The 14,193-nt window shown below is 47.3% G+C and overlaps 1 protein-coding gene across 3 annotated transcripts in view; it reads right to left on the bottom strand.

Annotated features, from left to right (window-relative positions):
* PLPP3 (phospholipid phosphatase 3) overlaps nucleotides 1-14,193 on the bottom strand; it is an 83,298-nt gene that overhangs the window by 13,620 nt on the left and 55,485 nt on the right. For all 3 annotated transcript variants that reach the window (XM_027108402.1, XM_027108400.1, XM_027108401.1), the window contains 3 exons: nucleotides 13,073-13,353; nucleotides 12,687-12,744; nucleotides 1,656-1,832 (listed from right to left, as the gene is read on the bottom strand). In XM_027108402.1, the coding sequence (XP_026964203.1) occupies nucleotides 1,656-1,832; nucleotides 12,687-12,744; nucleotides 13,073-13,353 (516 nt within the window). The remainder of the gene's footprint in view (nucleotides 1-1,655; nucleotides 1,833-12,686; nucleotides 12,745-13,072; nucleotides 13,354-14,193) is intronic.

Here is a 14,193-nt window from a genome sequence, read left to right as displayed (position 1 = left end):
ACTTCACATTAAAGGGCCAAGCTTCAGAGAACAAGCTCTCAGTGACAGCTGCTCTCATTAACAGTCTGCTCCCCCAATTTCTCTCCCTTCTAGCCTTGACTGAAAAGAAAAACGAAAGAAAGCAACGAATAAAGCCCTCAAAACAGCCAGTCCCTAGACTAGGGTTCCTGGGATGAGGCTGGCCGGCAGCTCAGATGCTGCTTTCTTTGTGGTGTCCACTCTGATCACCCCAACTCCCTGCCCCTCTTCTTGCCTCACCTGCCTGCCGAAGTGCCCTGGCCAGTCCCCGTGATAGTCCCTCGTTGTACTGTAGCTCCTGTGCTTGGCCTGGCTGTGAGCAACTAGACTGGGATTTTTTTGGAAGTAAGGGCTGTGCCTTCTCCGTCCCTCTGCCTTCAAGAGAATGTTCTCAAGAGTACTAGCTTTGTGTTGATTACACACGCATTCACTTACTCTGAGCTAGAATCTCTGAGAGGCCTTGGTGACACAGGGAGAATAACATATATGTTAACTAGGGTCCCTGTCCCTGAGAAACGATTGAAAGGGAGACACACGTCCACAATTTCAACACAGGGTGACGAATGCAGGAAAGCAGGGAGGTTATTCCAGGGAGACATGGGGCTGCAGCCAGGCTGAAAAACCAGGAAAGGACCAGGGGCTGGCCTAGATCTCACTTCATGATTCTTACCGGGAATGAGCAAGGGTTAAACTAACAATACAAGCTGCATTTGTGGTACTCGAACACGGATTCCTGCTGGACCAGGGTGAGTGCCCCTGAGTAGGGCCCAGGAAGGCACAATGTCAGAGGAGGTACTCAGTTGTGTTTGCTGAAAAAAAACCCTCAAAATTTTAGTGTGAAATGTAATGTTGTACAGATTAAAAAAAAAAAAAAGTTTCTCTTTTTGACTCTTAAAAACAAAAACTTAGCAGGCAAAAAAAAAGCAGAGATTCCTGAAGAGATAGAGCCTCAGAGGTGGAATGCCTCATCCCCCCTCACTGGGAGTCAGGGAGGAAGTACGTGGAGGGGTAGGTCATTTGAGGCCGATCGGAATGTGGTCCATCCCAAGGCCATTCTCTAGGAAGCTCTGTGACTTGATCGTACAAAGCCCTCAGGCTAGGAGAGGGCTTAGCCTTCGCCATACTCCCACCTCCCCAGCCAACACCTAGTTTAGGGTCTGACCAAGTCCTGTAAAGGTCACAGTGGGAAGGGTAGATGTTTTCCAAGCAGCTGGGAAGTGCTTCTGAATAGCAAGTGATCACCAAAGCAGCATGTGAGAAACATATGAGTCAGACACTTAGACTCCTGACATGTGACCTGAGGCAAGTTTCTTCTCCTCTTGAACCCTGACTGCCCTCATGGATAGAGTGAGCGAGTAGAATAATATCTAAGACCTCTTGCTATTGCAACTATGAGCACGAACCTTCCGTATTTCTGGAGAAAAGGATTCACAGAATCTGTTGGATTAAGACTCCCAGGCTGGAAAGAAGCAGGAATTATCCTCATTTCACTGAAGGGCTCCTGGGGCAGGATGGCTCCTCAGACGCCAAGCAGAGAAGAGGACTGAGCTCCCTGGCTTTGGTCACTGAGCTGGAAACGTTTAACAAGCAAGCCATCCAGGGCCCTGCTTGTGTGCCGAGGACAAGAGGCTACTTACTATGCAGCAGGCCACCAGGGCTCCTTGAGCAAACCCCGCCAGGACATCACTGGGATGGTGCTTGTGGTCAGACACGCGGGACAGTCCTGTGTAAAAGGCCATCATGATCAGGGTGAACTGCAGGAGGGGCCGGAGCAGGCGGGCCCCTCGCCAAGTGAAGCGGGCCTGCAGGTACAGCTGGAGGGAGGAGACAAAACGAACAGACACTGAGTGACTGGCCACTCCCCTGCATTCTAGCCCCAGGTTGACACACGTGACATTCCCACACATGGAACCATCTGGAAGAAAGAGCGTTCAACTTGGACTTGACCTCAAGCCCATGTTTTTAAACCTTGAGCCTTAGTTCCTCTGCTAAACACTAAGAAAAATGGAGCTTTTCTAGGGAGGTAAGCTAATAAGAGCCAAGGAAAAGAATTCATGAGAATGGCCTTAGCACGCTGCCTGGCATGGACTAGACCCTCCAGAAACCTGAGTTTCCTTTTATCATCTTCTTGACTGAAACCAATTAAAGAATAGTAACTGGGGTTAGTAAAGGTTTCTTTTTTACAATTGATGACAACTCATTCAATGCACACGTGTGTTTTCCTGGAGATCACGGCTATACAATCCCTACACTACCTGCCTCTCAGGAGTGTCATGGAAACACAAGCATGATGACGGGGTGGGGGAGGGTGGTTTATTACGAGAGTCGCAAGGGAATGCTTCTGCTTCAAAAGAAAGCAACTCTACCAAAGAACAAGCTTCTAAGTCACCACTTGGAACCAGGGATTTTGCATTAGAATATGAGGAAACACATAAACCAACCAGACAATGCCAGAGAGCTTTCAAAGAGAGGTTGACAGGGACTGGACTGGGTGGGGTAGAAGAGTAACCTGAAGAAAAATGGAAGAAAAAAACCAAAACGCCGCTCTGGCCGAGGCAAAGAAGTTGCAATGACGTCAGCTGGGCATTGTCCCTTGGAGTTATCTTGCTGCAGTTTCCGTTCTAACCTCTGGGCACAGCAGACTTCTCAGGTTCCTGTGGGAACTTGGGAAATGAGGGGGAAGACACAACGGGACGAGGGGAACTTCCGACTACAAATCAAAGCAAGGCACTGGGAGACCAGAGAGAGGGGAAGAGAGCAGAGGGGAGGGGCTGACAGCCTAAAGATAGACCTGGACAGTGGCAAGGGAGTGACTCTGCCCTTCCTGAGACAAATGGACACCTTCCTTTGGGTGGTCAGGATTGACAAGCCAGCAGTAAACCTGAGGAGATAGAGGAGTGGAAGATTCCAGAGTCACTCTTGCCCGCGTAGGAAGAACCTCTAGCACTGAAACCTCGACGACTTGGAAGACAACTGCAAAAAAAACCCAGGCCTGGAAAACAGCAGGCAACTTTATAATCACTACGAAATTATATAAATGTATTGTTGGGAAATGTAAGAACAACAAATAAAAAATAATAAAGAGAATGCACTGATGATGTTGGCCACTAAACAAGTGATAAAAACCAATCGTTTTATAAAAAATACCCAGTTAAAAATCTAAAAGAAGAGATAAAATCATCATAATGGGGCCTTCCTGGTGGCGCAGTGGTTGAGAGTCCACCTGCCGATGCAGGGTACACAGGTTCGTGCCCCGGTCCGGGAAGATCCCACATGCTGCGGAGCGGCTGGGCCCGTGAGCCATGGCCGCTGAGCCTGCGCGTCTGGAGCCTGTGCTCCGCAATGGGAGAGGCCACAACAGCGAGAGGCCCGCGTACCGCAAGAAAAAAAAAAAAATCATCATAATGGCCAAGATGATGCTATAAATAGTTATTAGCTTACCAAGAACTGCATAGAGCCTTTATGAAGCCAAGGACATAAAGGACAATTTGAATAGATCGCTAGGATTTTTATTTATAATAACACCCATTTATAAGAACCCTCAACTTATAAACTCAAAAGTTAAGATGTAAACTTAATCAGATCCCTAGGAACATCCTAAAAAGCTTTGGAGAAAAAAACCTTAAAAAATTATTCTAAAATTAACCTAAAAGGGCAAACCTGTGGAACTAGCCAATAAATAAATAAATAAATACACTCACACGCACACACACAGCTCAATAAATAAGCCAGGCACTATGATAGGTGCTAAGGACACAGAAATGAGAAGTTATAATTCCTGCCCTACGAGCATCCAGTTGGAGGAACATATGAAAACATGTAAGTGCACTTATGGGCTTTATAGAAACTATGAAAGAAGCTGGGGGGACCAAGGTCAGTTACTAAGGGGAAGGTATACTTGACTAGAATCCTAAACACGAATAGGTATTTTCTAGGAGTTAAGGGGATGGTAGTGAGGGGGTGCGTATTCCAGGCAGAGCAAAGGCTTATAAGGCAGCAATCAGAGCGGCAGAGAACTTCTTGAAGTTCTGTAATAGCAGAAAAGGGGGTATGGGGCAGGGGATGGGGGAGGGGTGAAACACAGGGCTACAGAGGCAAGCACAGGCAGCTCATGAAGGGCACTGGAGGTCAAAATAATGAACGTGGCCTTTATTTAGTAGGTCAGTCTTTCCCAAACCATACTCCGTGGAATACTAAGGGTCTTTTTAAAAAAGATTGGTAAATACTAAATGTTTATTTTCGTCACTTACAAGACATTATTTTTACAGAGTATCTACCTAGTGAATCACAATTGGGAAATGGTACTGTAAGCCATGGTGTAAAATGATTTTAAGCAAGGTACTCAGTACCAGAAAATAATCTGCAGGTCAAAGGCTACTCCCTCATTTCTCCTGAAATGACCCAACAAACAGCAGATACTACAATCAAGAACCAAAGAAATCTCTTCCTTTTTGAGAGTGAGAATGATGTTGATAGCTCCAACTCAACCCGGTCTTTAAGACAATAGCAAGTTCAGGGAAGAAGGACTAGGCCATATGTAGTGTGACCACCATGGTCTGGCCTTCCTCCAGCCAGTCTTGGCCATGGACAGGGGCGGGGTGGGCAACGGAAAGGGCACAGGTTTTCACCAGAAAAACCTCATTGGGGAATTCCCTGGTGGTCCAGTGGTTAGGACTCCATGCTTTCACTGCTGAGGGTGTGGGTTGGATCCCTGGTCAGGGAACTAAGATCCCTCAAGCTGTGGGGTGCAGCCCCCTCCCAAAAAAGAAAAACCTCATTGAGCCTCAGTTTTCGCCCATGTGAAATAAGTGTAACAACCACTGTTTCACAGGCTGTAGCACAGATTGGTGCTAAGTGCCTGGCACCACGTACTGCTCAAAAAACAGATGCTTTTATTCTCTAACCATGGTTTTTTTTCTCTTAATTTGGACCTAATAACCTCAAGGTTTTCTCATTTCCCTCAATTTAAAAATCTGCAGGTCCTCAAAAAAATGACTTTTCAAAATCCTCCATCTCTCCCTGCCCCCTCCATGTAGACTTTAGGTCACGGGCCCTGGAGATCAGGGTGGGACAGAGGAAGGGTGGGTTTCCCAACCGGACGAGGCACACATCTCCCCTTCCACTGACTCAGATACTGAAGGCTGGAGCTTAATATAAGAAAAAAGCAAATACATGAGAGGAACTTGAGGAGGGAGGAAGAGACTTGTCATCAGAATAGCTTCAGAAAGGGAGTGCTCAGGAATAAGAAAGAAAAGAGGGGCCATCTTGGGGGGAAGAATCCCTTCGGGAAGCAGTCAGGCATGGAATGAGTGGGCAGATAGAAGCTCGCGCCCCCAAATCCATCAGTAACTGACACATTTATTGAGAAATGTCTCAAGATCTCAGGGTGGATCCTGGTGTCTGTAGCAGGGGCACAGCAGTAGCAAAGTGAATTTTGGGGTGAGACAGCCCTGATTCCAGTCCCAGCTCTACCACTCACTAACTTCTCTAAGCCTCAGTCTCTTTCTCTGTGAAACCGGCAGGACATCATCTTCCTCTTAGGGTTGCCAGGGTCAAATGACACATCACAGGACCCTGCCTGGCATGAAACAGGGACTCAAGGCACTCTTTATAGAAATCGATGTCACCCTTTCTCTTTGATAGATGAGATTGACTCAATGACTGTTGATTTCACCAAAACAAGCGAATTACTAAAGAAAGCGAGTCCTTTCACCCAAGGACTACTTTCGATTTGAAAAGTCAGCTGAGGGCAACAGGCTTTGAGGTTGACCAAAGGATCTGATAACACCCTCTGCCCTACCCCAATCTAAGTGCTGAACGGATTGGATTTTGCCAGTTGAAAGCCCAGTTCACAAGAGCCACTCACTCCAGGCCAGAGGCTCGGGCCTCCCCAGAATCAGTGAGTACATTCTGGAATGCCCTGCTCCCTTGGAAACCTGACCTGGGGATACTATGTAGGTCAGGAGGCTGCGTTCATTCCCACTCCACAGGGGGCAGGTAACCCTTACTCAGGAGAGGGAGTCAAACCTTGTGGCCCCAAGGATGTAATGCCCTGTCCTAGACCAAACAGCAAGGAGCCTCTCCCAGAATCAAAGCTCGGGCAGGGGCTTCAGCAAAGTCCCAGGCACCGTGAAACGGGTGGTTAAGAAAGGGGTGAGCGCAGCTGGACAAAACCAGAAAGCCTAAATCAGCTTGACCTCTCCTGGGCATCTGCAGCCCTGAGGTCCTGTCCTCTCTGTCTTTAATTCCCCACCTGTGTGAAGGCCTCTGTGTTCAGAGAATCCACTTCCTGTGCGTCAGTGCGATGCCACAGAAAGTGCCTGACTTGCAAACAGAGCAACTGGATTTGAATCTTTTCTCTGCTACACACCAGCTGTCTGACCCTGGACAAGGCACTCTGCTTCTCTGGATTTCTGCTTTCCCATATGTCACATAAGGAGATTTGTTCACTTAAAAAAAAAATGCTGTGAGCATCTATTCTGTTCAAAGCTGTGAAAGACACAGACATGAATAAAACAAGTTCCTTCACAAAAAAAAGAATATAATCTTTCAGTCCCTTTCTGGGACTAAGATTTTTCTTCCAGTTGCTAAAATAAAACTGCTGATTGTAGATATGGAGTTTACAATAGAAAGGTGTATGTCTGTCCCCCCGCCGCCCCCCCGATGTATATGAAAGTCCTCAGCACACAGAACTCACTCCAGAAGTGGAGCTCTCTCCTTCCTGGTCTGAGCTTCAAAACTGGGATCCTGTGGAATTCTAACAAAACCTCCTTAGAAAGACCTGGCTGAGTTCAAGCCAGCTTGGGGCTGAACCAGCAAGTCAGACTGGGGTGAGTCTCACTGGTTCTTGCTAAGTCATTTGTGTTTCATTACACAATTTGCATACTGGTGAAACAGGTCTGTACTGTCCTCTGGCTTCATTTCCATTGCTCTTGGGAGCTCTCTGCTAAGAGTGAGAAGGAGGCTTTTGTCCTTCCTCTGTCCCTGCCCTCTTTCTTCCTGGAAGTCTGTCCAGATCGCTGACACCCACGGGAGAAACTTTCTCCCTTCTCCCATCTCCTCCATGGCTCAGGTTCACGTGCCTGGTGCAGAACTGGGAAGTGGTGCAGAACTGGGAAGTTATTCAACTACGTTCAGGACAAAGAGGAGTTTTTAGTTTACTTTTCTCCTCCTTTAGAAGGGAATCGGATCTTGTTTTCTGCCACTATCAGGGGGAGAAAAAGAAACTACTGGTTTGCTGAGCTCTTCGACACCGAGCGAAGTGCTTTAAATTATATCCCCTGCAATTGTTACAACCATCCTGGTAGGCAGACACCATTGTGCCCATTTTACAGATGAAGAGAGCAAGGCCAAGAGAGGCCATGTCACCTGCTCAAGGTAACAATGGGCCATGATTTCCACTGAGTAAGATTTGCCTCTTTTAAGTCCATGCTCTAACCACAGAACCACCTGGCTTCCTTAGGGAATTAGTGCTTTGCATGTCAAGTATTGGTCTTTTGTATTGGACTTCTGTCTCTGGAGAAGCAATCTGAGGGGACTATACAGGCGTCATGAACTAAAGGACAACCCGAATGGGACATATGGAAGTTCAGGCTCCTCTAATTCACCTGTCACACACTTTTATAGCATGCACGTCTCAAACACAGGTGTATAGCTTTTGTAAGAGTTAGAATAGAAGAGTCTCTGACCTGATCTTAAGCTCAGGAGAGCCTGTAAACTGACTCAGAGCAGAGTTAACAATAGTCCTTTCCTCTGGGCTCCAATCCCTCAGTCCACCACTATCAGAGAACTTAGCCAACTGCTTTGCAACTATTTAAATATTTTTCAGGCTTTCCTCACAAAATGTGACCTCTTTTGGTGTCCCCAGGTGCTCACACAAGGTCTGGCACAGAATAGGTACTCAGAAACTGCTGGATGGATGGATGGATGGATGGATGAGGCAGGCAGGAAGAAGAGGAAAAACATCTGGTGCTGTGGTTTATCCCCCCTTGGAAACAACAATCTTGTTCCCGGAAGGGGTTTCACCAGACACTCCCAGGATCTGTGGGCACGTGTCGTGGGCATACCAGACCCCACTGCTCCAGGATTCTAAACATGTTGAACAAAAGCTCAATGACTAACAACCAGAGGCCAGAGAACATGGCTATCAGAGCACAGCCACTTCCCTGGTACCCAACAAAGCCTCTGACACATCCACAGCATTCACGGGCACCACAGTGAAGAGTCCAAAGGTAAACAGTTCAGCAAAGAGGCAGCAAAGGCCTTCCCTACATCACACAGGCCCTCTGTGATCTATCAAGTCAGTGATGAGGAGATGAACAAAGTTCTGATTGGAATGGAAAAGGAGCACGGCCTGGGAGTGTCAAAAGACGCGGGATTCATCCATCCATCCATCCATCCATCACCCATCCATCCGTTCATTCGTTCATCATTCATTGCATACTTAAGTATCAGACACTGGGAAGTGAGAAACAGCCGTGAATCAAGAGACCAAAAACCTCTCCTTCATGAAGCTTATAATTTATCTGGTGGAGATACACAAAGAGTATGTCAGATGGTGAGAAATTGGGGGAAAAAATAAGGCTGCAAAGGGAGTTAGGGAGTATAGGAGGGGGCTTCCAGGAAAGGCTTCTCTGACAAAGTGTCCTGAGGAAGGGGAGGGGCAAGGCGCAGATTCCCAGGAGAGGAGCTCGGCAGTCCGAGAAAGGCCTCACTCGAACTTGCTGCTGCCTAATCTGAGCTGCAGAAGGAGGAGCTGGGGCTGACGGCCCCCAGGGTCTTCCCAGCTCTCACTGCACCCTCCACGCCCTGCTTCCTACCAGCCATCAAAGCCCTACTCAACTGAACACCTGCAGATCCCGCATCACCATCCTCCTTTCCACCTGTGCACCTGGCAGTCCTTCCAACCCTCCCACCATCCCGTGACTACCTAAGAGAAGCCTTCCCCGGCTTCTGCTCCCCACTCCAGCTTAGCCAGGGTGCCACAATTCTGAGCTTCCATAATAGCCTATACACCCCGGGCCCTCCTGTAGCATGGACAAGACTATCGTCACTGTCCACCTGTTCCTCTAGACTGAACTCCCCAAGGGCCATGCCCATGCCTTGCCCATCGCTATATCCCCACCCCTGGCATGGGGCTTGGTGCATAATAGCCACTCACTAAATACATGCTGAATGATGAATGTTGAAAGCATAGGTGAGTTCCTTGAGGGCAGGGCCCAGGTCTGATTCATCTAGCAGCCCCAGAAGGCAGCAGCCTGCCTGGTACAACAGAGGTAACTCCAGGTGTGCTATGTGAATTGGTGCCTGGCTCCTGTGTTGCCACTTTATCCAGACAGCCAGGCCATCCTCAATCCCTGACCATGGAGGCGTGGGGCCAAACCAGATGTGGTCCTCTGGAGTTTAGACCAGGGCTCAAGGGTAGGAAGCACCGTTTATGTTTATATAGGCTGCGAGATTTCTCTGATTAGAATTTGCATTAATCTCTGACAGGCCTTAACCTCATCCTTAAGCTTCCATGCCCAGAGATAATTTGGTGTTTGGAGCATGGTTTTTCCAAGCTATCCATTTTACAAATCAAAACCTAATATGGAGCGCCCCCCAAAGCCACGGGAGGCTCTAGACGGTGGCTGGCACTGAAAGGCCTGGCGAAGGGATGGCTGGCGCTTCTGGTCCGCCACTCTCTGAACTCCATGGGAATCTGGGCAAAACTGTCTCTGAGTGCCTCCCATCTTCTCTTTCAGCACGTGGTCCCAACTGCTTTTAAATAGAACCACAGAGATTGAGAATCAGAAGACACCTTCTAATTCCACTCTTACATTTGACGGATGGGGAAAGCAGGGCCTAGAGAAGAAAAGTGGCAACAACTCTGCAAAAACAGACACAATTGTCTCCCCTTGACAGATGAGTATACTGAGGTTCGAAAACCTAAGTAATCAACTCCCAGTTCCACAGCTAGTAATTGGCATGGCCAGAGTCACCCAGGTCTGTCCAACTCTAAAGGCAAACACTGTCAATGCCATGCCCAGCCGGTTCAAACGGGCTTCTTCCCAAGGCTCCAGAGAAGCTGTGGATCACAGGCTGCCTTCATAAAAGCCCACGGGGCTCTGTGGGAGGCCGAGTGCAGCTCCGGCACTTCCTGCAGCCCAATATAAAAGCCCTGTGGGAGGAGTCTAGGGGCCTCTCTGATGGACTGCAGGATTTCCCACTTCCCCAGACAGGAGGCAACGGTGTTCTTCAAAATTCCTTTAGAAAGCTTTGCAAATTGGACTTTCAAAGAGTTGAGATTTCTGTGTAATATCACATAAAAAGGAGCCCTGGTGAAGGGCACTGTCCTCCTTACTTCTTAGCCCTTACCTGCAGAGGTTGTTTTAAGACAAGATAATCTTAGAGCTAAAAGGAGAGCCCTGTGTTTGTACGTTGTATATGTGGGTGTCTGCGAGTTGTGAATGTGTGTATGTTTGCAAGAGCTCTGAAGAGTGTGCGGTGTGTGCATGGGGGAGTGTGTGTAAAAATATGCTTCAGAGATGAAGGATTAAGGAGGCTGTCTTCTTTCTTCTTCTTTCGTCCTTCCCTCCCTCCCTCCCTTCCTTCCTTCCTGGAATATAAAGGCACTATAATTTTTTCCTCCCTCAAAGATGCAAATAAACATTCAATCACAATCTACTCCTCACCCATCACCCCCACAGAGAGCTCTTGCTATAATCATAGCTTCCAGGAGGTGATGGGTGCTGGGGGTAGGGGGGCATCTCACCCATTAAAGCAGATCTGAAGAAAGGCAGGTCACCTTCAAGCGACATCGAAATTAGGGTTGGAGCTTATATTCTGTAAGTTTATCCTGCAGAGGTTTGTTTGGCCTTATTTTTTGTCGTGCAGCACAATGAAAAGAACATACAACGATGCTGGGGTCATGAGGACCAGGCTTCAGCTACCTGTTAGATTCAGGTTTGTTTGTTTGTTTGAAACTGAAAGCAGTGTAATCAAAACACATCTCATGGGCTTCCCTGGTGGCGCAGTGGTTGAGAGTCCGCCTGCCGATGCAGGGGACACGGGTTCGTGCCCCGGTCTGGGAAGATCCCACATGCCGCGGAGCAGCTGGGCCCGTGAGCCATGGCCGCTGAGCCTGCGCGTCCGGAGCCTGTGCTCCGCAACGGGAGAGGCCACAACAGTGAGAGGCCCACATACCGCCAAAAAAAACAAAGAAAAAAACACATCTCACCGAGTTATTGAGAGAATCGAAAGGTATAGCTTGAGTGAGACACAGTGCCTGGCACCTAGAAGGTACCAGAAACCTGTCAGCACTTTTACTTTACAAAACACTGAATTATATTTTGTAAAATTGCTTCCAGCCCTGGGTAAAATATAAATGGAACAGGAAACAAAATATTGCTGCTAAATTGTCCTTCCTAAGAGCAAAGCAAAAACTAAAACAACAACAACAAAAAATGAAGAATGGTGGGAAGTGCTCTCCATGAATTTTTAAAATCCACATTTAATGTTTTTAGAGGTCGGGGCCTACCTCTTAGCTCTGTATCCTAGGTAACAGGAAGCCTGGAGGCCTCCAGACTTGGAAAGGATTGGGGGAACAAACAAAACAAAACAAAGAAAACCTCTCTGCTGTTTTTCCAACTCCTAATTATGCTTTTTAAATAAGTTGAAATCAAAATGTTCTTTTTCCAAACAGCTTATGCTCCTCTGAGCTACATCTGACCTTTCAGCGCCTTCTCGCTCTGAACTCCATCAAAGCAGCCAAAAGCAGGAAGTGCTTTGGCACACGGACCTCATTCAAGGGGAAAGGAACGGCAGTGGGACCATATTTAATTGACAAAGAGAAACAGACCAGCAGCTGTCTGTCTGTGTGGCAGCTGGAGGGGAGCAAGGCGCTTCACCTGCACCATCCCGGCATCTCCAGGAAGCATGGCATGGCGAGGCCAACAGGGGACCTCAGACCATGGCTCTACCACTATCTGAAGGTCCTCCAACACACTACTGATCCTCTCTGGGCCTTGGTCTCTGGATCTGAGCAGTGGGGCCAAGGATTTCCTCCTTCACTGTGCTATTATGAGGTCACGTGTGCTCAGGGATGCAGAAGGATTCTGTAAAACTCAAAATCACTCTGTAGTCACACAATGATTTTTAAAGCCCTTCCATCAGTAGAGGGTGGGGGAGGAATGGCATGGAGAACATTACGAGGAATTCGAGCACAAGGCATGGATTTGAGCGACAGTTCTGGTGTCTACGTAAACTTTGGCAGTTTGCTTTAATTCTCTAAGACTTACTGAGTAATCCTTTCCCACAGTAGAGATAATATTACTTATAACATAAGGCTTCTGAAAGGATCAACTGAGTTCATGGATTTTCAGAAAACGGTGCTTATTACCATAAAATGTTATACAAGTGTCTTTATCACTTAATCATTCCAAAATGGGTGCTCAATCCTTATCAAGCAGCCATGGTAAATATTATTTTTATTTGAAACATGGGAAAAGTCTGGAGAGTGAAACAGCTTCTGCTAACTCAGTGGCAGAGCTCAGAATAGAAGTTAATTCTTCTATCTAACCTCTTTTTCAAAGATTTCTCAGTGAAGTCTGTCCCTAACGATTCTGGTGGCTCTTTGTACAGACAGGATTGAAGCTGGGGCTGGACTCCACTGGAATCAAAGTACTTACCACCAAATACAGCATGGTGTACATGGAGAAGGAGGCGTGGCCAGAGAAGAAGGACCTCCTGAAAGAGCAAGAGAGGGCAGTGTAAGGGCCGTATTCATATCCCCGGTACATGTCCGTGCATCTTCCCTCCCTAGACAGTGACCCCGAAAGGAGCACTGCCTTGTTCATTTTTGCATCCTTGGCAGCGGATTGCCCGGAACCTAGCGGGCACTCATGAATGTGTGAATAAACGAAACAAAGAAAGAAAGAATGAACGAATGGACTCTGCTTTATTCACCCATCTAAACCGGGGCCCAGCTCTGAACTTGGTACCCTACTAAGTAGGTGCTCACTGAACTGCCTACAGCAAAGGCATGGACACGGTGCCACGGGAGGTGGGGTCTCACCTGGCTTCCTGGACTTTGCTGTCGTCGCCTCTGCATTTGTAGTTTTGAATGTAGCCCTCGGAGCAGTTGATTTGACTGAAATCAGGGTTGCAGACGCTCAAGAAGTGAGGACGCAGGCGCCCTATGGAGACTTTGGCAATGTCTGTGAAGGACTGGCTTATGGCGCAGCCAAAGAGGAAGCAGCCCACCTGCTTATAGAGGGCTGCCACATAGGGATTCTGAATCGTGGACCGGGACTTCTCCTTCAGGTAATAGATGCGGTAGAACTCCCCTGTGATGATCTGAAAGACAATGGGTGGGGGGTTAGGCAGTATCAAGACCCAGCAACAAAAGTGAGGCTGTAAAGGATATTTACTGACCTAAGAGATATTCAGTACATAACTCCAAGTTATAATCTAGAACATCCCAATTCTCTATTTAAGAAGTATACAGACATAAATAGGCACAGGAGAAAAGATTAATGTGCTAACACAGTCATTTTTTCCTTTTTTTAAAAAGTTCTACATGGCCATATAGTACTTTTGTAACAAGAAAAATATGCAGTCGAATATATTTATATGTAAATATATAATATATAAAAATACATAATATATAAAAATATATTATACACACACGCATATATTTTAAAACAAAGAGAGAGACAAATAATGACTTAGCTATTGAAGAATCAAGATCGTGGTCTGAGGGCCTAAGCACATTTCCGGATTCTGGGATTTGGGGTAAAGGATCACCAACAATGATGTAACTTTACACCGGGCCTCAATCCGTGCCGTGTCGAGCCACGGCCGAGGTTTCTGTGGGAAAGGGCGAATGCCCCCAGACCCAGTCCTGGGTTTGAATCCAGGCTCTGCCACCTACCTGGCGTCCTTCTGAAATAACTTAAATCTCTGCAGTTACTGCCGGAAAGGTGGTAACATGGATGGGAAATGCCCTGTTGGGTCATAGAAAGTGATTCTTTCATCTTACTCTTTAGAAGTAGCGCATGATGGAAAGAACACTGGCCTACAAACCAAGAAACTTTATACAAGGCACTTCAGATCATACCCTTCCTCCATCCCACAGTGCCCACTCCTTCATGCTTAGGGGCGATATCACTACTTAAAAGAGAAAAAAAAAAGGGC

The sequence above is a fragment of the Aethalodelphis obliquidens genome, unplaced genomic scaffold (assembly GCF_003676395.1).
Source record: "Aethalodelphis obliquidens isolate GAN/ISIS:26980383/991018 unplaced genomic scaffold, ASM367639v1 scaffold9, whole genome shotgun sequence".
Taxonomy (NCBI): Eukaryota; Metazoa; Chordata; class Mammalia; order Artiodactyla; family Delphinidae; genus Aethalodelphis; species Aethalodelphis obliquidens.
Note: the sequence above shows the minus strand (reverse complement) of the source record. Positions and strands in the feature narration are given on the sequence as shown.